This window comes from Chiroxiphia lanceolata, chromosome 4, assembly GCF_009829145.1.
Source record: "Chiroxiphia lanceolata isolate bChiLan1 chromosome 4, bChiLan1.pri, whole genome shotgun sequence".
Taxonomy (NCBI): domain Eukaryota; kingdom Metazoa; phylum Chordata; class Aves; order Passeriformes; family Pipridae; genus Chiroxiphia; species Chiroxiphia lanceolata.
The window spans coordinates 30,582,883-30,607,362 of NC_045640.1; the positions used below are offsets into that span (position 1 = coordinate 30,582,883).

The 24,480-nt window shown below is 36.9% G+C and overlaps 1 protein-coding gene across 2 annotated transcripts in view; it reads left to right on the forward strand.

Annotated features, from left to right (window-relative positions):
* The first annotated feature begins 214 nt into the window (after positions 1–214).
* Positions 215–24,480, forward strand: part of TUSC3 (tumor suppressor candidate 3) — a 109,433-nt gene continuing 85,167 nt past the window's right edge. The window contains exons 1-2 of one of the 2 annotated variants that reach the window (XM_032686563.1): positions 221–363; positions 4,141–4,203. In XM_032686563.1, coding sequence (XP_032542454.1) covers positions 4,180–4,203 — 24 coding nt within the window. In that variant the 5' untranslated portion in view covers positions 221–363; positions 4,141–4,179. Of the gene's footprint in view, positions 364–4,140; positions 4,204–24,480 lie in introns of both variants that reach the window. The other variant, XM_032686561.1, reaches the window with a different exon arrangement.

Here is a 24,480-nt window from a genome sequence, read left to right on the forward strand (position 1 = left end):
TGTTTTTGCCTTTTTTTTTGTCGTGATTCGGATTGCACTCAGTGCTTTAGGTAGCGGGGAATTTGGAGCAGGAGGTGAGATTGTGCCTCCCCGGCACAGCCCCCGCGGGAGCGCACCAGCCCCGAACTACATTTCCCAGGCGCCGCCGCGCCGCGGGGCGCTGCGATTGGCCGAGCGCAGGCCCAATGAGCGCGGCGGCGGCGTCCGCGGTGCCGCAGGTGCCGCCGGCGGGGGCGGAACATGGCGCTGGGCGCGGGGGTACGGCAGCGGCCGCTCCTGCCGGCCGGGGGCTGCCTCCCCCTCCTCCTGTTGCTGCTGCTGCTGCTCTGCGGACAGCTCGGGGGAGGACAGAAAAAGAAGGAGGTAGAGACGTTCGCTTCTTTCGCCATCGCGCCCGGCTGGATGTGCCCAGTCGCGCTGCCTCCCGCTCGGGAGTCCCCCTGTCCCCACCCGTCCGGCGTCCCCGCGCTCCGCCCGCCCCGCCGGCCCCTCTCCCCTGGCAGCCCCGAGCGGGGCGGCGGGCGCCGGAATGTGCCGACCCTGCCGTGCCGCGGGAGGGGATGACCGGCGGCGGCGGCGGCTTCTCCAGGGCAGCGGGAGCCAGCGCCGCCCGCCGCGATTTGAGCGCAGCGTCGGGACTGCCGTGCCCCGCGCTCTGCCCCTGTCCAGCCGGTGCCGTGCGGTGTCGTGGGCCGCCCTGGTTCCGAGCAGAGAGCGGCAAGGGCCGCGTCCTGGCCGCGGCTGCGCTGGGCTGGGCTGCGCTGGGCTGGGCTGCGCTGGGCTGGGCTGCGCTGGGCTGGGCTGCGCTGGGCTGGGCTGCGCTGGGCTGGGCTGCGCTGGGCTGGGCTGCGTGCCCACCTCCGTGGGCCCAGGGGTCCTGGGCTGAGAGCCGGGGCCAGGAGCGCAGGTCTGCGGCGAGCCCGGGGGACATCGAAGTTAAACCCCGTGTTTGTGGTGCCAACTAAAAGAAATGCCCAACGTTAATAAATAACATGGAGGCGATGGAATCAGATGTGTATGTGGAAGGTGTAGATGCTGGTAATCCTTTGAAGGTGTTCTCTGGGAGAGGTGTGTAGGAAGAAGCGATTTTAATTCAGTTTCAGAATCAACAGTTTTATTTCTAGAAGCTTTTGTATTTAAATAGGGAAATGTGTAAACTTGTAATGTATATATTTGCCTCTTTTAGGTTTCAGTGCTACTAGAGCTTGCTGGACTTCTCTTCTAGCTTGCTGTCGATTTCAGGCCAGGTTTTCACATACCCAGTGCTAGGCCACCTGGTAGAGTCTCTTTGTAGTTTCAGTGTAATTTCATTTTTGGGAGGAGATAACTTTTAACCAAACTGTGGAGTTTTATAATTTTTGATTTTTTTTTTTGAACCAGTGGTTAGTGTTGTGGGAGGACTTGGGCTTTGTGGTGGTAGAGGAGAGGGAAAGAAAAATTTTTATAGCTGATGCTTTCTTTGAACTAGTGTCTCAGACAAAGAGAAGGATGGTCAACATTTCTGTTTTTCTTTAAAGAACTGTGTAGGTTATTAAGGCTTATGGGCCAAACAAGTGAAACAAGGGTGAGCAAAGAGAGAAAGACCGATGTCTTCCTGCTGATGTCCAGTAACAGAAGTGGAAGGAATGACTTAAATCTGTCTCAGGGGAAGTTCAGATTTGATATTAGAAAATGGTTCTTAACTGAGGGGCTGGTTGGGCACTGGAACAAGGTACCCAGGGAAGTGGTCATTGCCTCAAGCCTATTGGTGTTCAAGAAGCATTTGGACAACATTCTTGGGTATATGGTTTAACTTTTATGTTGCCCTGTGTGGAGCTGGGAGTTGAACTCAATGTCCCTTCCCATGATATTCTGCAATTCTAAAAGGCCAAACTTAGTGTAAGACTCTTAATAAGAATCTTAGATAATTAAAATTATCTAATAATTTAGATACTATTAAGTATCTAAATAGTGGACTGACTGTCATATTACCAAGTTAAGTAATAATCTGATCATGAAGATAAATCCCTTGGGTGTCATTGTAAAAAAATGAATACCTTCACTCTAGGCGTTGTCTTTTCCCCTCTTTCTGGAAAGAGTAGGCAGTAAATGTGTTGCCCTTCTGCTGCTATAATTAACTTCTTTTCAAAACTTTAACTTATTGGGTTTCCTTAGTAAAATATGTTTAATGTTTGATGCTCTTGATTCTCTCTTGCTGTGATGTGCTGGCATTGCAACTTTTGTTGACACTTTCATGTGGAGTGCCAGCTGTGCTACCAAGATAGCTGAAATAATCTTTCTTTTTTAAATGGAATCCTTTTCTAACAAGTAAATAATGGCAAATTAAAATGGACATCTACAATTACTTTATAGAAAGTTTCCCAATGCTATGGCAGAGGTGGTACATAAAGGGATGGAAATGGTTGGGGTTTTTTTTCAGCTATTTGGTCTTACAGTTCAAGCTGATATTTCTGGTCTATAGAGCTTGTTGTTCAGTTTTCCTTTTTAGCTGATTTAAATTAATTTAGCTGATTTAAACATCCCAGTCTTCTGCATATTTTTATTACCATTTTTCATTCCTGTTTAATACTTTTATTTAGTGCAATGGACAGCTCATACAGACAAACTGCTGGCTTTATGTAGATGTAGTATATCTGTGACTGCATCTTTAGAGAAACTAGTGCAACAGTGTAAGTGCTTCCTCACTTTACATGCAAGCTTGAAGTGTAACTTAGTGTTTTTCAGGGTTTTATACATTGTATGTATAATATGAATATTGCTTTGTATGTGTCTGTGTTGTATATGGAAGAGCTAAAGTCTGACTCCTTTTCTTGCCCTGCTAACCTCATGTTAAAAGCTGTAGTAGTTTGCCCAGTATATATGGCGGGAAAAAGATCTGTACGCGAAAATGAAACTTGAACTTTCTTACAGTGAGTAGTTTGGAAATAACATTTTACAATTGTTCTGAGAAAAATTATGTGAATTGAAAGAGCACATGATCTTGTGCTCCGGGAGGTTCCTGTTCACATTACTGTCTAGAAGCACAGTGGTAAAAGGTAAAGGTGATTGAGGTTAGCTATGTAAAGTGAGGCTAAGGTTTTATACAAAGACTGTAAGATTGCTGTAGTTTTTATTGGAAGTTGGAAAAGTGGTTGAACACAGCGAATGGTTTCAGAGTGAACACTGCAAGAGGTCAGTAGTGTGGTTAAAAATGTGTGTCCCCTGAGAGAAAACCAAATTACATGTCAGTTTCCTCTTTCCTATGGGCTTTGTTGGGTCTTTGTGGACTTACTGCTAGCAGAGAAAGATGAATGGGGAAACTGGCAAACATTGGTAAAACTTTGTGTTGATTGTGAAATACTATGTTATTAGCTGTATTAGAAAATATGCAAGTTCTTAAATTACTAAAATACATTGTCCTATACAGTAAAATATTCTTAATATAACTAAAGAAACTTTCTTCTCAGGCAAATTACTGAAACGTACTCTGGTTGGTCTTAAATTTGATTAAATCTGCAAGAATTTATAGAACTACTTGAAAAATAGATTTGAATTAGTAAATAGTCATTTGGTTTAATGGAAACTATTTTTAGAATGACTGCACAAATATGTAAACACACAAACATTCCTATTGCTTTGCTTTAATCCTGTTCTATCCTTTTCTGTATTGTGGACACTCATGACATCCTTCACAACTAAGGAGATAAATAGAAAACATTAGACTTCTGATTTGGAAATTAGTTTCTCCCATGGCTCACTAGATTTGAAAAACCTGCTTTATTTAAAGCAAAGTAAAAAAAGTTCCTGATTATGAAGTAGCAACAAGAAACAGAAGAAGGACTTTTCTCTTGGAAACTGTATGCATAATGGGAGAAAATAAAAATTGACTGTTTCCACAGCATTTGAGATAATATATTTGTATTGACGTAGATGCATTTTCTGTAAGGCATGTTCTAAATTCTTTTGATACTTTTTATATATCTTATACAAATTTGAAGTAGATTAAACTATTAAAAAAATGAAAGGAATTGGAATAATTCACTTTCAAATATACTGCTTGGCTTTTTATTATACAGTTTTTGTGACTGAAACATGGAGAACATTGGGTTTGAATGTTGAAATATTTCTCATGGAGGATAATGTTTATTTTCGAGCTTTCAGGTGGATGATTCAGAAGCTTAGTTAAACTACTGATATGCAATGGGAATAACTATTTTTCTTTTGGTAAGTTGTGATGTTTTGGTTTACCCTGAGTATTTTTAAAGGATGTCAAGACTCATGTATCTGTAATGGTTCTTTACCTTTTTCTCCTTTTCTTATTTCCTTGGAAGGGCAATCTAATTGATAGTTTATCCCAAAGCTCAGCCATGCTTTTATTATTCCTGAAAAATGTGTATCTGATGTGCCTTTAGGAGCTGTACAGCTGTACAGCTTCTGGTTTCCCCCCACCCACCCACCCAAAGATCTAGTCTAAATCTATGTGTTCAGTACCCACATTTTTGAGACTGTATTTCTTGTCCTTATCATGACCATAAAGAACAGATTATTCTTTGATGCAGAGTCTTCTCAACTTGGAGTATGATTAAAGGTAGCATTTGACAGTTTTTCCTGTTTTTTTTTTCTTATTAATAGAAGCAACTGTGTATTTTTTAAGGCTTAAAGTATTAAATGTGATAATTATTCTGAGAAAATGTTCAGTCCTGAACACAGTTTTCTGTTTTCTTTGAAATTCACTGGGATAGATTGGCAATATCCTCTTGTTTCTTCACCATGTGTTCTCATTTTCCTTTGGGTTTTCATATTAAGCCAATCTTGTTTATTCAAGGTTATTGATGATTATTACCATGTTCCTTACATTGCAGCCAGAATGGTATCTTCCACTTTAAAATACCTTTCCCATCTAATTTGTGGTCATCATTCACCATAAAGGTAGCAATTCTCACCCATTTGGAACTGGGCCTGCAAAATATGCAGCAAAACCTGCTGTCCTTGGTCTTTATTGCTTTAAAACTGAAAGAGTACTACTTAATTTCTTACTCTATCTCCTGATGCTGTTTTTGTTGATCTGTAACATTCTTTCCTTCTGATGAATGTTCTGCCTGCGTATTTTATTGAAAGAAAGAAATGTTTGGAAATGTGGTAGAGCAAGTGGAGAAAAAGACAAGAGGAAAAAAAGATGTGTGATGAATGAGGAGTCTTCAGGATATATTCAATTGCACGTGTAGTTTAAGAGTTAAAGTCTTCATTTCTCAGGATCTCTGATACTACTTAAGTGTCTTCTCTTGGTCTACTGAAATTCTGTTTAACATTAAGCTTGAATACAAGGCCCTCTTGGTCTTCTAGTCATGAAAATTTTGGTTTTGATCTCCAGACTGTGGAGCACTGCATGTTTTTGCTTTTGAGACAGCATGCAGAAAGTGTTTGGCAGTTATACCAAATATAGACTTCTCTTTAAAAACTTTATTAATAATTCAGATATGGCAAAGGTTGAATCTGTGAAGGGAAACTCAGGCCTGACTGTAGATTTGGCTTCAAGCCATTTTTAGGATATATTTTAAGTAGAGGTTTTATATCCATTTGTGTAATTTGACATTTTAGCTATTATTGCCATAGAGAGAGAAGAGATTTTTTTCAAATAGTACTTTAGAATAACTGTTCTCAGTTTCAAGTGAAATAAGTGTTAAGTCATGCCTGAAAATGTAAAATTCCTTAAATGCAATTCTAAATGTTTTTCTCTACTCTGTCCTAAAGAGAATGGGGACAGAGTAGAGAAAAAAAATGCAGTAGCAAGAAGTCTTTATTTTCTACTGGTTTTTACAGCAGCAAAAAACATCTATATCCTTTTCTATTTCTAATTAACTAAAGTTTTGAAGAAACTTGACAAAATTAACTAGCAGTTCTTATTTTAACAAATCTGCATAGAAAACCTTGATGTCTTCCATGATTGCATACAATAAGTGAAATAAAGGACACTTAGAACAGTCTGATAGCATTTTGTGATTGGATTACTGAAAGTTTTCTGTCCCAGATGTCTCCATTTGGCATCCTTGCTGTCATAAGGCAGATCAGTGGCATAATTGATCTTTTCCCCTGTTCTGTTCTATAACCATTTATACAGCACATCCTGTGCAACCACATGGAAAATACAGATTGTATCTGCTTGAGTTCTAAGTGCTCTGGAAAAATCAGTCAGTACAATTAGAGTGGGAAAGCATTGGGTTCTTTTAATATTGGTTTGGGTCTTTAGATTTATTCTCTTCATTTTTAAAAGTGTGTTGAAGGTCACTTTTTATTGGATAAGATAATAATCAGAACTCAAAAAGGAACTTTACTTTGTATTTGGTTTAGACCTCTTTCTCATATTTTTATGTGCAGTCATCACAAGTCCTTCATATTCTGAGAGATAAATTGATGCATGCATTGAATGGATTGCTTCTGACAGAATTACAAAAAAACCCCAACCTGGCAATGGTTTGATTTCAGACAATAATCCCAGAAATTTTACATAGAAGGGATTTGTACTCTTGCCATTGCAGGCTTCTTCATGAAAACACTCTTCTTCATAACTGTTAAAGTGGTGGCAGCATTTCTCTGGGGAGACTGTTCTCCCACCTAATAGGATTTACTATTAGGATTTTACTTTTCTTCTGATGATTGTGTCTGATAATACCATTCTGGAATACCCCAAGTTCATAATCTCTTATTGAGCAGTTGCAGTCCTTAGCTGAATTATGCCATTCCATTAATTTTTCTTGCTCTTTTCTGATTAATCTAAAGCAACTAATTTTTGAATTTCAGATGCACTGGTCATTAAGCTTAGCAGAGTTTGGCTGTGTTACATGGAACATTTTGTATATCAAGTCCATAACATAAGTGGTAATTATGGTTATGCAGTCCCTTTGTGGAATGACATTTGAGCTCACAGAGTTGCTCAAGGTTATTGACTGTAGCATGTGCTGCTCGAATAATAGAAACCATTTTCTTCTCTGCATTTAGTTTGGCTTTTTAATAATTTCATATCACTATTGCTTTCTGCTCTACTATTACGTGTTCATTTGCTTTCCTTATCTAGTTGCCTTACAAATTGCCAACTATGACAGAGTCTAGTCCTGAATCTTGCACACTGACATTTCTGTTTAGCTTTTGTAGATTTTGATGTGTATGTGTTCATGTCTGAGCCATGGAAATGTCTCTTCGATGGAGATTTTTGAGCTTGTAGAGCAAAAGTGCAGGTAGCATAGCAAAAAAATCCTACTTAAAGTATAAAGTTAATTTCTGAGTTTTATTTTATAATTTCTACCAAACATTTCTGTTAACTTGATTGTTTTATGAAGTCCTTTGACACTTAGCCTGTTTTTCATGAGTCATGAAAATAATTGACAGTTGTTCAGCTAATTAATCAGCTAATTCACTTTAAACTGCATATTTTCAGGTCATACTGACTGCATATTCAGGCTTTTTCACATATTTTGTTTCTTAGATCTTGTCAGTGGCAGAGGTGCATTCCGAATCTAAAGTTAGACCTTTAACTCAAAACTTTGCTGTCCTGCAAGAGTCTGTTTGTTTAGAATAATAAATTGTTATATTTATATTGTAGTGTTTTTTTCTGCACTATACTGAGGAATATGGTTATTTTAACAATAAAATATGAGAGTTATTTTTGATTGGTACTGCCTAAACTTTCGTTGGTTATTGTAGCTGCTTTGTCTTTGTTTACTTAAGTGGTTCAAATTATTACTTAAAACATTTTGTTCTTTTTACTTCTCTGAGCTATCAAGTCCATATAACCCTCTTCTAATTTTGGTAGTAAACTAGAATGAAATATAAATTGCATTTAATCCATAATTAAATTCACTGGGGTACTGATGTACTAAAAATGTGATACTGAAAATTATTTTTAATCCTATTAAAGTATTTTAGTGTGAATCTTTGTCTTTCTATAAAAGATATAACTAGAGACTCAGATTCTGCAAGGGAGATTAATGTAGGGGGTGATAAAGCTGAGCAGACAGAATGTTTTGAAATATAGTTCCTTTCTCTACTCTGTTTTTTCAAGGTTATCTAACAGTACAAAGAAGGTGTTTGAATACAGGTAGAAATCTCTTTTGACTGACAGAAGTCATGCTCTTCTAGATACCCTAGAAGTTGCAGGGCTAGATAGGGCTACATACAGCGAAGGAATAAATTAGCTATATCCACATATGTTTAGGTGTCTGTCCAAAGACAGGAATTCAAGCTACAGTTAGGTGAGGGAATTGTAGAGCAATTTAGTTAACAGGAGTAGGGCACCTCACCATAAGTCACAGAAACTGATACAGTGGGAGTAGTTGATATTAATTTGATTTCTGGGAAATTATATTCTGCTTCACATAAAATACCCTAAACACTGGTCTGTCTACCCCCCTGGGTGCTTGGGTCCTTTTAAAGTGATCTGTACTATTTTTTTAATCCAAAAAGTAGACTTTAATTAAAAAAACTCCTACTCTGAAATATATCAGTTGTTTTCCCTCTCCAGTACATTGTGTGCATTCTCAAATGATCTCAGAGTATGTGAACTGGATTCTACTATCCTCTTGCACAGACAGAGAGCTTCAGAGAAAGTTGCAGGAATCTCTGGGCCACAGAGGAGTGACAAGAGGAAAGATAATTTTCTAGCTGAATGATGATCATTTGAAAGAGGAAAGTCCTGGTTTCCCACAGCTATTTATACATTTAATCCAATAACTGCTCAGTGTAAAGCATTGTAATACAATCTGTTGAAGTAGGTTTACTTGTCCACCATCTGGACGTGAGTGCTGCCTGCCAAACCCTTTTAAGTTGGGAGGGCAGTGAAAAAAAATCAAGGTTACTTTAAAGTAGTGAGGGCCTTTCAGGATAACCTCTGTACACTTGCTTTCTCTGTTTAAGCAGCTGTCACCTCACTTGTGGCTGAAGGAAGTAAGTGTAGAGTGCACTATGCCCAGTGATCAAAGAAGCCAGCCCTGGAATTTTTAAAAGTAATGGAGACCTTGGTGAGAACATAAAGGTGCTCAAATCCACATTTTTCTTTTGGTGTTCCAGGTTGTTTGTATATTACAAGAATGTAGAGCACGGGGGAATTACACAAAATCTGTGTTGTAAGTACCTGGTGGAAGGAAGGAGAAGCTTGTTCAACTTTGGAATTGCTCACTCTGATCTCAGAGTGTAGATCCAAATTCCTCAGTTAACTGCATAGAGTGGCTTAGTTAATCTAAGTACCTTGTTGCTTCTACAGATACCAAGCAAAAGAGAATATAGCACAAGATTATAGGGATGTTTCATTTGGTCTATAGGTGGTCATATATTGCCTTATTTGCCTTGGCTTTAATAGAATGCCAAATGGGGGGAGAGGCACTAAAGCTGATAAATTTATTGTAGTGCAAAATATTTTCTACTGTAGAAAACATGGTAATAACTTGGCTACACCAGAAAGCAATGAGGCCTGAAGTCACCCCACTCTAGAATTCTGGTTATGATGTTAGTATTGGAGCTTTAGCAACCTGTAGTGCCATCAGTAGCAGTACTGAACCAGTGTAAGAACTGAATGATATTTCCTTCCTTCATAAACTTAGGAGAGATGTGCTGACGCCTTAGGTGTGTTCATTTTACAAGAGCCTCAAGTGAGTAATGTTGGACAGATTGTAAGTTCAAGTATATTTCACACATTCAGATGACATGTAGAATCACAGAAAGTAGAAATTTTATCTTTAATTGCATTTTTCTTGTCCCACCATATTAAAGTGGTATAATTATAGCTGTGTTACTATATTAGACTATTGGCATATATCTTAAGTGATTCAAAAATCTAGCTAAAGCTGTTCAGATATAGTAACATTGTTTTTTTGAGCAATGAATGCACTGTGCTCTCATGCAGAACTCATGCTTGCTTGGCTGTGAGGGAGAAAATTATGAGTTCATTAGCTGATACAGCAGCTTTGTTTTCTAAAGTAATTTGTTGTCTGTACTTCTCCTAAGAAGTGAAAATGGAACTTTTCTTGAGTTTAATGAACTGTTTTGATAGCAAAAATGTTCTGGAGGAAACACATTTTCACTCAAGTAGTTATAGTGAATCTTGTGTCTTCAAAGAGTTAAGAGACATTTTTAGCTGGTTTTCATCATTAGATCTATAGTTGCTTTTTCTAAGAATGAAAAATGCATAGACTTTTAGAAATTTGATTTCAAGTAATTTTGAAAGTTAATTTCAGAAGGTGAAGATTTAGACTGTGATATGACAGTGTTTGTTTTTCTGAGAATGCAATGTAATTTTGATAAACACTCACTTCATATTTTTATTTTTCTAATGTAGACATTAATTCCACTTCCAGTTTCCTCAGTGTGAGTTATTGAGTTATTCTCTGTAAGGTACTAAATTTTTAATATTCAACACAGAAATTAATGCTGAGTATTAGTGTCTAAAGAGCAGTTTCTTAACATATTTAAACCATTAGGTTTTGCATTAAAGCTTTGTGACTGCTTGTACTGTCATGATTGAACATTCAATAAAAAACTTATGCTTTAGTCCTATCAAAATTTTTATTTTTAATTAGATAAAAATTATCTGTTGGTGTCTATGAATATTTTTCCTAAACTATGCAGAAATAAATCTAAAAGTGCCAAGTAATTATTTTATGTTAAAAGGATTAAGTGCTTTATTTGTCACTAGAGATTGTCTACCTCCTGTTGAACCACAGAATCCATTCCTTAACTTAGCACCATGCTATGTCCTTTGTCTTCTGTTGAATGACTTACCAGGGAAGGTAGTATTCTGGTGAAAGGAACTCTTGCTCAAGGAACTGCATAATGCTTCTGTTTCTTAAGGTATGGGTAATGGAAAGAATGCCAGAACTTCGTGTGGATGGCTGAGAGAGGTAAAAAGGTTTTGTTGTTTGAAAACACTGAGGCACTAGTCACAGGGAAGAATGCTACATTTAGTGGTTCTATCATATTTCTGTGTATGCTTTTGCCTGCTGAGAAAAAGAATTTGCTAGGACACTCTGACAATAACGTGACCAATAAAAGAATGGCACAACAGAATAAAACTATGGAGAATAGGTGTCAGAGACAGTAGAGAATGTATGAATAATCATTAGTAATCAAATGACAGTGAAATAATGTGAGGATAGATGAAGATTTTTCTCACAGTGAAGAACATGAGTCGTGATCAAAAGCAGAAAAGTATTAGGAGACATACCACTCTGAAACCTACATTAATGTAGAGGTAATGGCTACAGTGTACAGGAGAGAAGGAAAAATCAACAGTCTGAACTTATATCCAAACTTCTGTAATTAAATAGTTGTGTCATCTGATGCCTTCTGTGTTACAATTTTTCATTTCTAACAAAGAAATAAAAATGTGAATTTTCCTTCATGTGAAGTAGGATTTATATTAATTTGGATGCTCTGCTTTAGATCCTTCACTTTCTAGTCTTATAGTAGGTTGTCCATTAAATTGACTGGATCATGTTGCTATTGTTAATCATGGAAAGTACTGTAGGTATTTTTGGTTGTCTTTGATAAGTACTGTTAACGCCCTTAAAATATACCTCTGTTCAGAGAGACAGATTGACTGATCTTTGGAGAAAAAAAAATCTCTAATTTCTTCACTCTGGAAGAATTGACCTTAAAACTGAAGTGACCTTTCACTAATTTCTTCTGAAGTAATGAAACAAGGTATTACTTTCTAAAATCCTTGTAGAAAAGAAATTTGCTGTCTTACCTTCTCAGCTTGAGAGAGTCATTGATAAGACTGTCCCTGATGTTAAAGTCATCTGGAGACTTCAGGTGTCTGAATTGAGTTATTATATGTGTAACTGGCTTCCTCTGTAACTCTGCCCAATCTTCTTTGGTTGCTTGTCCATTTTATACATTGGAAAAATTGGTTCTTCCCTTTTTTACTGCTTTTTCCATCTCTTAGCCAAGAAAAGGGTGTGCTCCAATTTTATTTTTTTTTTTGATGTTGAGGTGTGGCAAGACAAATTACTTTTAATTCTTTTTGGAAAAAGTAGCAGTCTGTTTTTGGTATGTGCTCTGTGCTGTGTAATCCTTTTGTAAATCCAGGAACTTTATAAGCCTTCAGTTTAAAGGAAAAAAAAAGGGAGGAAAAAAGCCCACTTGAAAAGCCCACATTTCAGCCAGTTCAGCTCTCTAATGTTAATGGTTTTGATATTTTAATGCTTTTCTGAGTAGCATATAATATGTCAAATTTAGTAAATTTAATTTTGAAAAAAATACTGTAAGTGCTCCTGATAGGTTTTGTTGATCTGCAAAAGCACTGTTAGACCTAAAATCAAAAGAATTTATGAAATTTGATTCTGTATGTTATTAAATTTCATCAAAGCAGAGGAAATTGAATGTACAATATAAGTCCATCAAATATTTGTGGTTACACATGGTCAAAACCCCCCAACTTCCCTGGTCTTTTGAAACTTTGACAATACCAGGATCATTCAAATAGTCTTGAAAAATTATTGATGCAAGGATGCTTATTTTTCTAGTTTTACTCAAATCTAGTCATAGTGCTCATGAAGAAAAAGTGTAATAGGAGGTCAGTCTCATAATCTCATATTCTTACTCTGGTAAGAAATAACTTCCAACTCTTCTAGTACTGTTTTCCAGTACCTTTTCCACCTGTTTTTTATTTTGTTTTTCGAGCTATAACTTGTCTTCCAAACCATCTGAGTTTTTATAAAATGCAGATTCACCAGCTGCAGTTTCAAGTTGCTACAGAAAAAGGTACTTTTTTCTTCCTGAGACTACATTCATATTCTTTTTAACCTAAAAGTCTCCTTATTCCCTTCCTATATCCCAGCTGGTGCTTTTTTTAATGTGTGTACAAATTGATTCCGAACATTTAGTTCCCCTTTTGTTTAGTTTTATTATCTTTTTATGTTTGTTTTTTTTTTGTTTGTTTGTTTATTTTGTTTTATTTTTGTTTGGGTTTTTGTTTGTTTGTTTTTGTTTTTCCTAGAAGTAAGATATTCTCGTATTTTGATGAAATCTTTATGTGGGCTCAACTCAGAGAGCAGACTCCATCCTGGAACATTTTTGGCTGCCCTCAGGCAAGTTATGCATTTATTTTCTGCCAAAAAATGGTTCTTGAGGTGTGTTAAAGTGAAATTTCAGGCTGCCTCCATTCACTTCCTGTATTAGGTTGTATTTCTCTTCCCTTTAGTATTGAGGTGCATTATCTTTCTTTCTTCTGTTTATTCATGTTGTAACTCCCACTGGTTCTACATTTTCTTCGTATGATGGTTTTCCTTCGTATGTTTTTTTGTCATGATACTTCTATGGTGATTAGATATTTTTCCTTCTAGCCTTTGGTTTCATCTTTCCCATGTTTTTTCTGGAATATTTTCAACATTTTTCTCAAGAATTTTGATATTTTTCAATTCTTCCTCTTCTTTGTTGTGATATTCTACTCTTCTTGGTATGTACAGATAGATTTTAAAAGTCATTCCCATGATCTGTTTTGTATCTCTTGTTCTAAGATAGATTGTCACATTTTGCTCTTTAAGGAGAAAGAATAGTGAAATACATCAAAATTTGACTCATACAACACAGTATCTGAAGAGATCTGTGTTATTTGGAATTTTTTCTTTTGTTCTCAGTATCATCCCTCTGGATTTGCTTGTGGTGGGGGAGGAGGGCACACTTATAATTGTTATGGTCTCTGTAGACAAATGTGGAAAGGAATCAAGGGTTTGATTTCATTATTTGGTACTCATCTTTTCTCTTACCCTCTGATTTGTATGATCTATTCTAAAATCAGAGACCATGTGCACAGTAGTGCTGGTATTCATGCAAATACAGCCTGTCAGGACCAAATGAGCTCAGTTTGCAGCATTCAAGAAAGACTAGATCGTATTATTTTCTTCTTCCTCCTAGTTGCTATCACCATGTGTCAGCCATTATTTGAGTTCCTCCCCATTGCTGAGTTGACACTGAATGCTGTATTGGTTTCTAATTCAGTTATTTGTTTCTGCCACACATCAGCTTTCCTTCAAGTCTGTACCCCTTGCAAGAAAAGACAGAAATTTAAGAATTCTGGTTTCATTATTTCCGGGCTTTTAAGGAGTCAGCTGTCGCTCGGATCAGTCGTTTATTTGTTTCCAGGTTGATAAGCCATTGTTTCAGAAAGCTAACTTACAGCTTACACTGCATAAAGAAATATTAAGTTCTTGTTTGATGTGATTCAGGTTTTCTTTGTTCAAAGAAATGCTAATAATGTTTTAGTTGTTAACATACACTTGTGTCATATGCTCTCTTGGTGTTTGCAAACACTGCAAAGTAAGAACGAGGATAAATCCTTCAAATACCACTGTTACTATTTCTAACTGTAAGATACTAAAGCACATTCAGTTTTACAGATACTCAACACAGATTGTTATTGTTGGATGTGACTTTTCTAATCATGGCATTAAGTGAAGAAGTTCAGAGACTCAGCGTAATTTGCCTTCTCTGTGACCTCCTTTTGTCTTTGAGATTTATTAGTTTCCTTGCTTTGGCTTTAAGGTCTTCATTGTGACTCATAGGTTTTGAATTTGTTTTTCTTCCCTGAAAATTCAGACTAGGCTGCATGAATTAGCTCTGTAAACTCTTTACTTTGCCACTTGGAGAAGAAAAATGGGATGATGTGTGAAATGCTATCAAAACAAACACGATCACTTTTAGATGCTTTTATTTTCCCTCTTCAGTCCCTACTGCAATTCCCTGAAATACAGAAGGCTAGTAATGGATTCTGATCCCATCATGATCACTCTCTGCACTAATCTATAAAGGGATAATTCTTATTCATTAAGCTCTAATCGTTGCCTCTCTTGTTATCTGTCTATTGACAGGAGACCTCATGGAAGCGATTTTTGTCCTGTTGCTGTGTTCTGTTGAGTGAAAATGGTTCAGATGATATCTCTTCCTAGAACAGGAAACCATATGCCATATTGTGATTACCAGAAGAAATCTTTTTTTGTTTGATTCCTTTCTGAGCAGTGGTGTAAAACTACTTTGTGGTTTAAATATTTTATAACAACAAATCATCTAGGGTTTCAATATAAGATGGGTAAGAATGGCTTAACTCATTTAGGCTGAGTTCGCCTATTCCTGGTATTTTTTTCTGTAACGGCATCTGCAAATGGACACCTAGGGAGGGGAAGTGTTACTCCTTCACCAGTCCGTAATCTTCCACCCTTCAGCTGTTTTCAGCTCTGGTTTTCATGAGTCTAATGTTTTCCACTAATTCAGCAATCCTAGGTCTTGCACCTCTCTTTCCATGCTTTACAGAATGAGGCTGTTAAGGAATCTACATTTGTAGTTACAGGTGTGTCTGGAGAGGATTGACTTGGCCCCAAACTGAGAGTATTTTATCAGATGTAAATTCTGCTGTTGTGTGCCTTCTGTTGCAGGAACATGTTGTTCTTAATCCGGAGATTGGTAAAACCATGCATGAAATATTTTGTTTAGCTTTTGCATGCTCTTAGATGCAAACACAAAGAAACTGAATTTCAAATCTTGCAAGTTTGGCTGCATAGCGCAGACAACTCTTATGGCTCACACCTTACTCTTTTAGTAGTCTTTGTCTTTGCCAAGTTTTTTGGTGTCAAAGAAGGTGAGTGCTTTTCATCTCTCCTGCTATCTAAGATAAGATTGTCCATTTGACATACTTCTGAACTTACTGAATAGAATTACTGTTCAAAAGAGTTTACAGCTATCTTGCTTCATAGTTAATTTGTTCTTTCACAAGAACTTCTTCTGACCTGAAGTAGATTTTTTTGGTTTTGTCTTTGTCTCTCTCTTAGCTGGGAATAGTGAATAAAACTGCCAAATCAGTCTGGCCTTGAAATTACATTTTGTCATGCACAAATTGGATTGCAATGATGACTTTACCACCCCTGTTGAGGGGGTTTGTTCACATCTTTAGAATACTTGCTTTCACATCTTAATCAGTGTAGTATGGAAATACGTTCTTCACAGGCAGTCAGGATTCTTAAGAGTATGGTAGTTCATTTCCCACTATGCACTGCATTAAGACACTACTAAAATATTGGCCTCTCTACTTAATATGCTTAAGAGCCTATTCTCTTACTGAAGCATGTATTTCTTTCAGGATAATTGGATTGATGTCTGGACCTTTTATCACTGATGGTCTTAGGCTACGAATGCATTTCAGCTTTCTGGGACTGAAAGTAAATAAGTAAGATTGAGCTGAGAGTAAATTTGTGATCATTTGGCCTTTGAATTGGGCACTACCCTTTTGACTTGGAAGAGGTTTAAATTTGCAGAACTGGACTGTAATTACTGTAATGATAAAGGTATGTTTGGTTCTTTCTATAGAGTAAACTGACACACAAATAGCTGATATGGTATGTCAGACTTAATAAGTTTTTCGGATGGTATAAGTTTCATATTGTACATGCTTTGAGCAGAGATTCTTCTCTTCTGTGGATAACTGTCACTCTGTAAATCATGCAGTTTCTGAATTGGTGAAAAATCAAAGCTCTTCATTTTTTCTGAAGTTTTTTCCCAAGAAACATAAGGAATGGGCATGTTATTCATAATCTAATAGTTTGCATAGTGAAATGACAAGCAGTGAGGGCCACAAGATGCAGGAAGAAGGGAATTTTCACTGAATATTGAAGGAAAAAAAATAATTCATAAGAAGAAGGTGCCCGTAGGGGTTGTAGAATCTCCATCCTTGTAGACTTTAAAAACTCTACTGGACTATGCCCTTAGCAACCCATTGTAATTCCTGAAGGTAGCCATGATTTGAGAAGGTTGAACGAGGTGACCTCTACAACATTTAAAACTTTAGAAACAGTAAGTATCAAGAGCATATGATTTTTGAAACCCATTGTAGTTGAAACTGCATTACATTTTGATAGAAGGGATGGTGCTGTAGTGAATAGGCATATGATTCATTAGATCTTGAAGTAACTAATAAGAAATGCTCATTTCGCATGACTGTTTTGAATGAGATGATTCTGTAAGTCTTTTTTCAGTCTAATATGTCGGTCATCTTTCATCAATCATTTGGAGAGAGACAAGTAGGGTTATACATGACATGGGTTATTTCCTGTGATTAAAAACTAATGGTGCAGTATTTCGCTATGTTATACTTACCCACCTGATTGCTCTGTGTGATTGGGAACTAAGTGTGAAGGTCACTTCCATGAGATTGTCCTTGAATACTGTGAGGAGAGGGAGGAGGGAATAATGGCAGCTATTTGAAAATGAATACCAATCCTAAGCTGTTGTGGAGAGGGCAAGTGTCATTTCTGAATAAACAAATGAGGAAATAGTTATCTGATTACATTATTGCATATCATACTGGAAGAGACCATTGATAGATTAGGATAACCATTTCTGATACCACTGCTGAAGAATATGTTTGAAGAATAATAAAGTGTTTAGGAAAAAATTACAATAAATATTTGTAATCTGCCTGGAAGGGAAAGGCTTGAATTCAGTCTTCGACTAAAACCAAATATTAAGCATAAGCCCTTAACCACAATCCAAAACTGCACGTATGAAAAAAAGTCTGTTAGGAAAGGTCTCTCCCATCTGTCAGAAAATTTTATATTATGTTTGACAGCTGAAAGCTGAAGCTTAGGCAAAGTGAGGTAAGAGAGTAGGTGCAACTTTGTAAGATACTTCATTACTTTGTGGTTAATTTACTGGGGATTCAAGTTATTTTGTGGTTTTTTTTTAATTTAGATTTAGTGGTTGTAATGCTTCTTTTTGGCTTAACCTATGAAAACTGCCTATTTCATAGAATCATAGAATGGTTTGGGTTGGAAGGGACCTTAAAGATCATTGAGGTCCAAGCCTCCTACCGTGGACAGGGACACCTTCCTCTAGACCAGGTTGCTCAAAGCCCCATCCAGACTGGCCTTGAAGACCTCCAGGGATGGGACATCCACAACTTCTCTAGTTCCAGAGAACAACCTACTCCAGTGCCTTACCACCCTCACAGCAAAAATTTCCTCGCAACATCTAATCTAAACCTACTTTCTTTTAGTTTGAATCCATTCCTCCTTGTCCTGTCACTACATGCTCATGTAAAAAGTCCCTTTCTGTCTTGTAGGCTCCCTTCAGGTACTGGAAGGCTGCAATTAGGTCACCCTGAAGCCTTCTTTTTAGTTAGGCTGAACAAAGGCAATTCTCTCAGCCTTTGCTTGTACAAGAGGTGCTTCATCCCTCTGATCATCTCGGTGGCCTTCTCTGGACTCGCTCCAAAAGGTCCATGCCTCTCTTGTGCTGAGGACCCCAGAGCTGAACACAGTACTCTACTCCAGGTGAGGTCTCACCAGAGCAGAGTAGAGGGACAGAATCACCTCCCTTGACCTACTGGCCGCACTGCATTTGATGCAGCCCAGGATACAAGTGGCTTTCTGGGCTGCAAGCACACATTGCTGACTCATGTCCAGCCTCTCCCAAGTACTCCCAAGTCCTTCTCGGCAGGGCTGCTCTTAAGCCACTCCTCCCCCAGCCTGTACTCATACTGGGCGTTGCCCTGATGCAGGAGCAGCACCTTGCACTTGGTCTTGTTAAACTGCATGAGAGTCCCAGGGGCCCACTTCTTGAGCTTGTTCAGGTCCCTCTGGATGGCATCTCATCCTTCAGGAGTGTCAACCACACCATTCTGCTTGGTGTCATCTGCAAATTTGCTGAGAGTGCACTCGATCCCTTCGTCTGTGTCACTAGTAGAGATAATTTCTGTAACTGATTTTTGTTTTGTGATTCATTTTATATACAGTATCACCTTCTATATGCCACATACTCGTATCAACAAAACATAGCTGCAATGCAGTGTGATAGACTAGATACACTATCTTGTTAATCATGAGGCTTTGAGTATTTGAAAGGTGGTTGGATACAGTTTTTTAGAATATTAACTGAATGCTTTGATCGGAGTACTCAGCACTGAAATTAGGTGCTGACATTATGAATGCCACTTGTCGATCTCAAAGTTGGACCAGAAGAATAATGCTAGTCATGCTTTCATAGCTGTTGAATTTTCCACAACCTGTGCAGATGTCTAATCAGTCAATTAATTTACAGGGTTTTACTCACAAGCCTCAAAGTTGGAATTAAGTTTTATATTTTTTTGAAAGTTAATATAATTTCTCCAAAAGCAGTTTTTCAGTTCTTTGGAAGATTTCAACATTGTTTTGTCCTCTGTGCTCTTTCCTCCTCTTCTGTCCCCTGGATGACTTAAATATGCTAATATTATTTGAAAGTAGTGTTTTCTCTTAGGACAAGATTACTTGCACGTATGCAACCATACTCAGTTCAGTGATCTGTCATATCTGTCTTATGATCTTTGCTTGTCAAAAGAGGTCTAATGAATTACTTGAATTAAATGTATAGGTTTAAGTAGTTTTAGAAATTGCACTTATACTATCACCAGTTTCAAGACCAGAGCTTATATTCAGATGGTGGTAACACCACTAGAATGTCATTGCCAACTTCCTTGATGATCTTAAGTTGCTCTATATACTACAGTTTGAGCAAGAATATGAAAATAAGACTGTTCACTTGCTGAGGGTGGGTAAGATTTCACACTTAATTTCACACAGTGATTAAGCCATAAAAATGATTATTTTAATCAATTACCTGAGGAAGTGATCAGCTGTGGTTTAGGCTTGTAGGGTTGATACCGAGTGGTGGAGACTATATTCAGACGCCATTTAGTACTGAGGTCCCTGTCATGAGAACTAACAGATGGAATTATTACGAGAAAATAAATTGGCAGGTAAACTGAAATAAATTTTTTCCAAAGCATTAATTTGGGGAGAAATGCTTTAGGGTTTGCAGAAATTTAATAAATATGCATAACATGATATTTGTGTTCCACATCCTTTACATTTATACTGGCTTATTAAAGATTTAATTAAGTTTTCTGAAAAGGGAAAGGATGCAGTCTTGCAAAAAAACACAGATGACAGTGTGGGTTCACAATAATTAGGGCTTCAGGGATAAAATAAAGGTTCTCTACACTTAGTGAATATTAAGGGAATGGCTGCTTTGAAAACTTAAAAAAATGATGGTGTTTTACTTACCACATCTGTCTTATGTTTGTTTTCTAGCCCTAGACCATCAATATTTGTGACAGATTATGTACCATTTACTTTTGCAACTATGTATAGTAAACAAAAGTTGCAGAAGGTATTTTACTTTACTCTTTTTGTGCGTAAGCAATTTTTTTTTACCAACTTCCTGCTCTTCATTATCCTGCATCATCTTTCTTTATTGTACATCCATTTAAAAACAGGTATCTCTGGATTACTTTTATTAATATTTTCCTATTGAAACAGCGTATCACAAAGCATTGCAAAGACTCCTGTTCTTTTAAACTCCTCTGTCTGTTTTGCTGTCAAGGTTCTAAAATCTTGACAGTGGTTAGACAAAAAATGTGGCAAAACATTAACATGTGGACCATATTAATCCATGGTCTTCATTGGTCTCTTGTATTCTATGTGCAGAAATACATAAATAAGCAAATATGTTTTGTCTGTCTTGACTTGTAGCTTCCAAACTCTTGGGACCAAGAACTGTCTGTTACGCAGTTCTTCTACAGTACCTTGCACAATTAAATTCTGCTCCTTGATTAGGATTTCCTGTGCTCTGATTTCATAAATAACAACAATACCGAAAGAATAATTACTTTTGCAAAATTAATTAAGAGTGCAAATGGAGCTATCAATATTATACTTGAACGCTGGACAACATAATTTGGTCTATAAGTATCAGTGTAATATTGAAGAAATACACTGTTCTGCCATTTAAAAGGTGTATTCAATTGTGAGTTCAATACAATTGCCATGGTTTCTGTTACAGACTTTTGTTTAAGACCTTGAAAGTAACTTCTTGCTTCTTTAGGCTTTGTAGCACATATTAAAGTATACTATTCAGCCATAGCAGTGTATGGCATAGCATGTGTATGGCAGAAGCTTGCATCCTTTGTGCTTATATACTCTCAATAATGTTCCAGGTCTGCTTTCCTCCCTCCTTCTATTGTTATTGGTCCCATGTTCCTTTTAGAATCACTCCTGGTGCTCTTATGCATCTCCTGTTCCTTGAAGAAGAAATGCCATGGCTTGCTGAATCTTTCTTTTTCCATTCTCTGTTCTCCAGTAAGAGTTCTGGTGGCCTTATCTGCTGTCAGTAAGTCAGTAGTACCTTCTTCTGTCTTCTCATTCATTTCCATGGGAAAAATGGGTACTTTCATGTTAACGAGTGATGAAAAAGGGGAAAAGAGAAAAGGGAACTGTTAGAGGTAGCATGGACTGTGAGGAAAGATCAGCACGTAGTGGATCTGGCTCTAAGGGGTTTCTACAGTTGACTGAGGAACTAAATTCTCTTCAGGACAAATTTCCTCTAAAATCTGCAGCCTCTCTGGAAGCATTGCATTGCTTGTCGTACATAACTTTTTGCATTGATGTTTTTAAAATATACCCTTTCCTGAAACTTCTTGTATTCGTTGAAATTTGCCATTTCAATTGTCTGAAGACCACTTTACTTGCATCTTACTTCTCCACAATGGTCTGTTTAAATGCCACTTGAAAATACCATGAGAGTAAATTTTTTTCTCCTTGGTTAACTGTGTTCTTTTGAGTGGGAACAGTTAATGTGCATCAGATACAGTATTTGTTTTTGTATAAATATGAAGTTTTATTTTAGTGTTACAGATTCTGGTAGCTTATCCTGAAGACAGAACCATGTATATGCAAATTGACTTAGTCATGCTACAGATTATTTCTCCCACTCTCTTTTACGAGTGGCTGGTAAAAAGCCATCTGGCTCACAAGCCCTGTCTGTTCTATTTTATGAAATCTTTAAATACTTGCCTTTCAGTGCTCTTATTTGTCTTTTGAAGCACACATTTACATAGTTTGACAAAGCAGTATTTTTTCCAGAAAATATATTGTCTCTTCTCACCATAAAACATTGAATTATTGGATATTTGGCCAAAACCAGTGAGCCAAACTAACAATAAGTCAGTTAGGCAATCAGATGATTTCAGTCAAGTTGGAGTTTGTATATGAAGCAACCCATTTGTGTGGTTGGTTAATATTCATCCAGTCTCAGTCCTGCATATGTAACTTCATGTGTATACATAGTGCAGAATACTTAACTATGTTATTTTTAATTTTTTTGTATTTATAGTGTCCTATATACATTTCATAATGTTATACATTTTATAAATATTTTACTTATTGTAATTGCTTTGTTTTGCAGGGTAAATTAAATTCAGTTCAACGACATTCTTGGAGAGGGAGATAAGGACTTATGTACCAGCAAAGTAAATTGGAAAGTAATGCCTCTTGTACTTATTTTTAAATGTGATTCAGACCTAAAACTTTATAGCAAATCATGTGCTGTTCTTGTAAAAGGACAGGTTTCTGTCAAATGGAGATAAAGTGTATTCTCAGTCTTTGTGTCTATAGGGATTAGGGCAGTAATTGCATCTAATTTCTGGTGATGCTTTCTCCTCCCTGTGGTCATTGATGTATTATTTCACTGAAAATGTGTGGGGAGGACTTGAAATGTCTGCATTGGATGCCTTGAATCTGAATATAATTCCTATTATTTTACATTTCATCTCTCATTGTCAGAATGAGAGTTTTTCTTAATTGTTTTCTTCTAAATATAGAAGATACACTAATTGTGTAAGTTGAGAATTTTATTTAGGGATGTGCACACACATAATGCAGGGAGAAGGAAATTTTGACACAGTTATTAGTTCTGTAGGAAATGTCTTTTTTTAAATGTCCTGTTCATAAAATATGAAATCCTGACTCCCTTGAACAACATGAAGTGTAAATTGCACCAGACTAAAACTGGAATGAGCTAATAAGTAGTTTATGCTTTTCTTCTGGCATGGTTTTAGGACTGCAAGAAGTTTCTGTGATGAAAATCTCCCTGATTGATTGTAAGGTGGTGCAACCAATGTCAATGTTCCTGATTGGCATTTTTCCTTGTGATGAGGTGATTTACTGTTTGTTCTAGCGTGTTCAATGAATATTCACCAATTTTGTTGCTAAGCATATTGATGAGCTTTGCACTTATTTATTACTTATAATTGGTTTCAGGCCTATCTTCCTCTGAATAGCACTTAATGTTTGTCTATCAAGAGATCCACCTTCTTACTCTGCTTTAGGGAACAGGAAGGGAGTAGGCTTATCAAAGATCTTTTTCTCACTTATCTTTCACTATTTAGTTAACTCACCTCTTTGGTCATCTTTATAAATGAGTCGGTAGCATTAAATTGGCAAACAAATAGAATCATTCTGTGCTTTTTGGTCAGTTACTATTTCAGCTTTCCTGGGTTTTCCTTCTAGTGGCAACTGTGTTAGCTTAAATCATTGTGCTATGTACAAAATCATAGTGGCAATGTATCCTGTATTTCAACTGGGAAACTTCCCTGCTTCTTTAGCAAATGCAGCATTTGCTCTTATATCTGCCAAGTCTGGAATTATAATTTTTGTTTAGTGAGAATAGTAATAATATTCTACATAATATTTATTTCTTTTCTACTGTATTTGTACATTGGAGTTTTAATCCTGTGGGTGCTTGGGTTAATGGGTAAAGCATAAAGAACATCGGGAATTTTAAGGAAGAAGTGCAATTTTTATCTGTGGTAGGTAGTTAGGAGATGTTTCAGTCCCTTTGGTAGTAATAATGACTTTTTCCACTCTAAATATTAACGGTTTTGTCTGCAACTTTTTGATTATAAGTTTTAAAATTCTTAATTTTTACATTAGTTTGTGCATAGTTAGGTATCGTACTTCAGAAAGTATTTGACTGTCTTGTCACGAGATAGAAAGTGTTTATTGCTTATCATCACCACATCTTTCCTCTGACATTAGGCTTTGAATTCACTTGTTGTGAAGAGGCAGGTGAGAAATTTAATTCTGTTTTTCAGTTTCCCAGTGTCCTAATAAGGAAGATGACCTTTTGTATTAATATAAAGGTGTCAATAAAGAATAGGTACTTGAGAATCCTCTCTTCATATCAAAAGGACCAAATCTGTGACATCTACCTATGTGTGGGTTTTTTGTTTGTTTGTTTGATTTAGTGTTTGTTTTTGTGGGGTTTTATTTATTTACTTTTTGTTTGTTTGTTTCTTTGTGGTTTTTACTTTTAATGTTTTGGAAGATGAAGAAGCCAGAGTGCTTATCATATCTAGAACATTTCTCAACTTGATGCTTTGTGTTCTTTAGATCAAATTAATTGGTTGTTCTTTGCTTGTTTGGAGTAACTTGGGAATAAGAACTCTGCTGATTTGTTGATTTTTTTTTTGTTGTTGTTGTTGTTGATTTTTTTTTAAGGTCAGTTAACTTCTTCTAAAATTCTTTTCTCATTTTAAGTGTCTTTTATGTAATAAAAAAGAAATACCGTTATATTCCTTGATGGAGCAATTAAAAAAAATCATTAAAGGGATTCTGTTGAAATTATTTAGGTGTGCTTCATTGAAGTCTCGGTGTT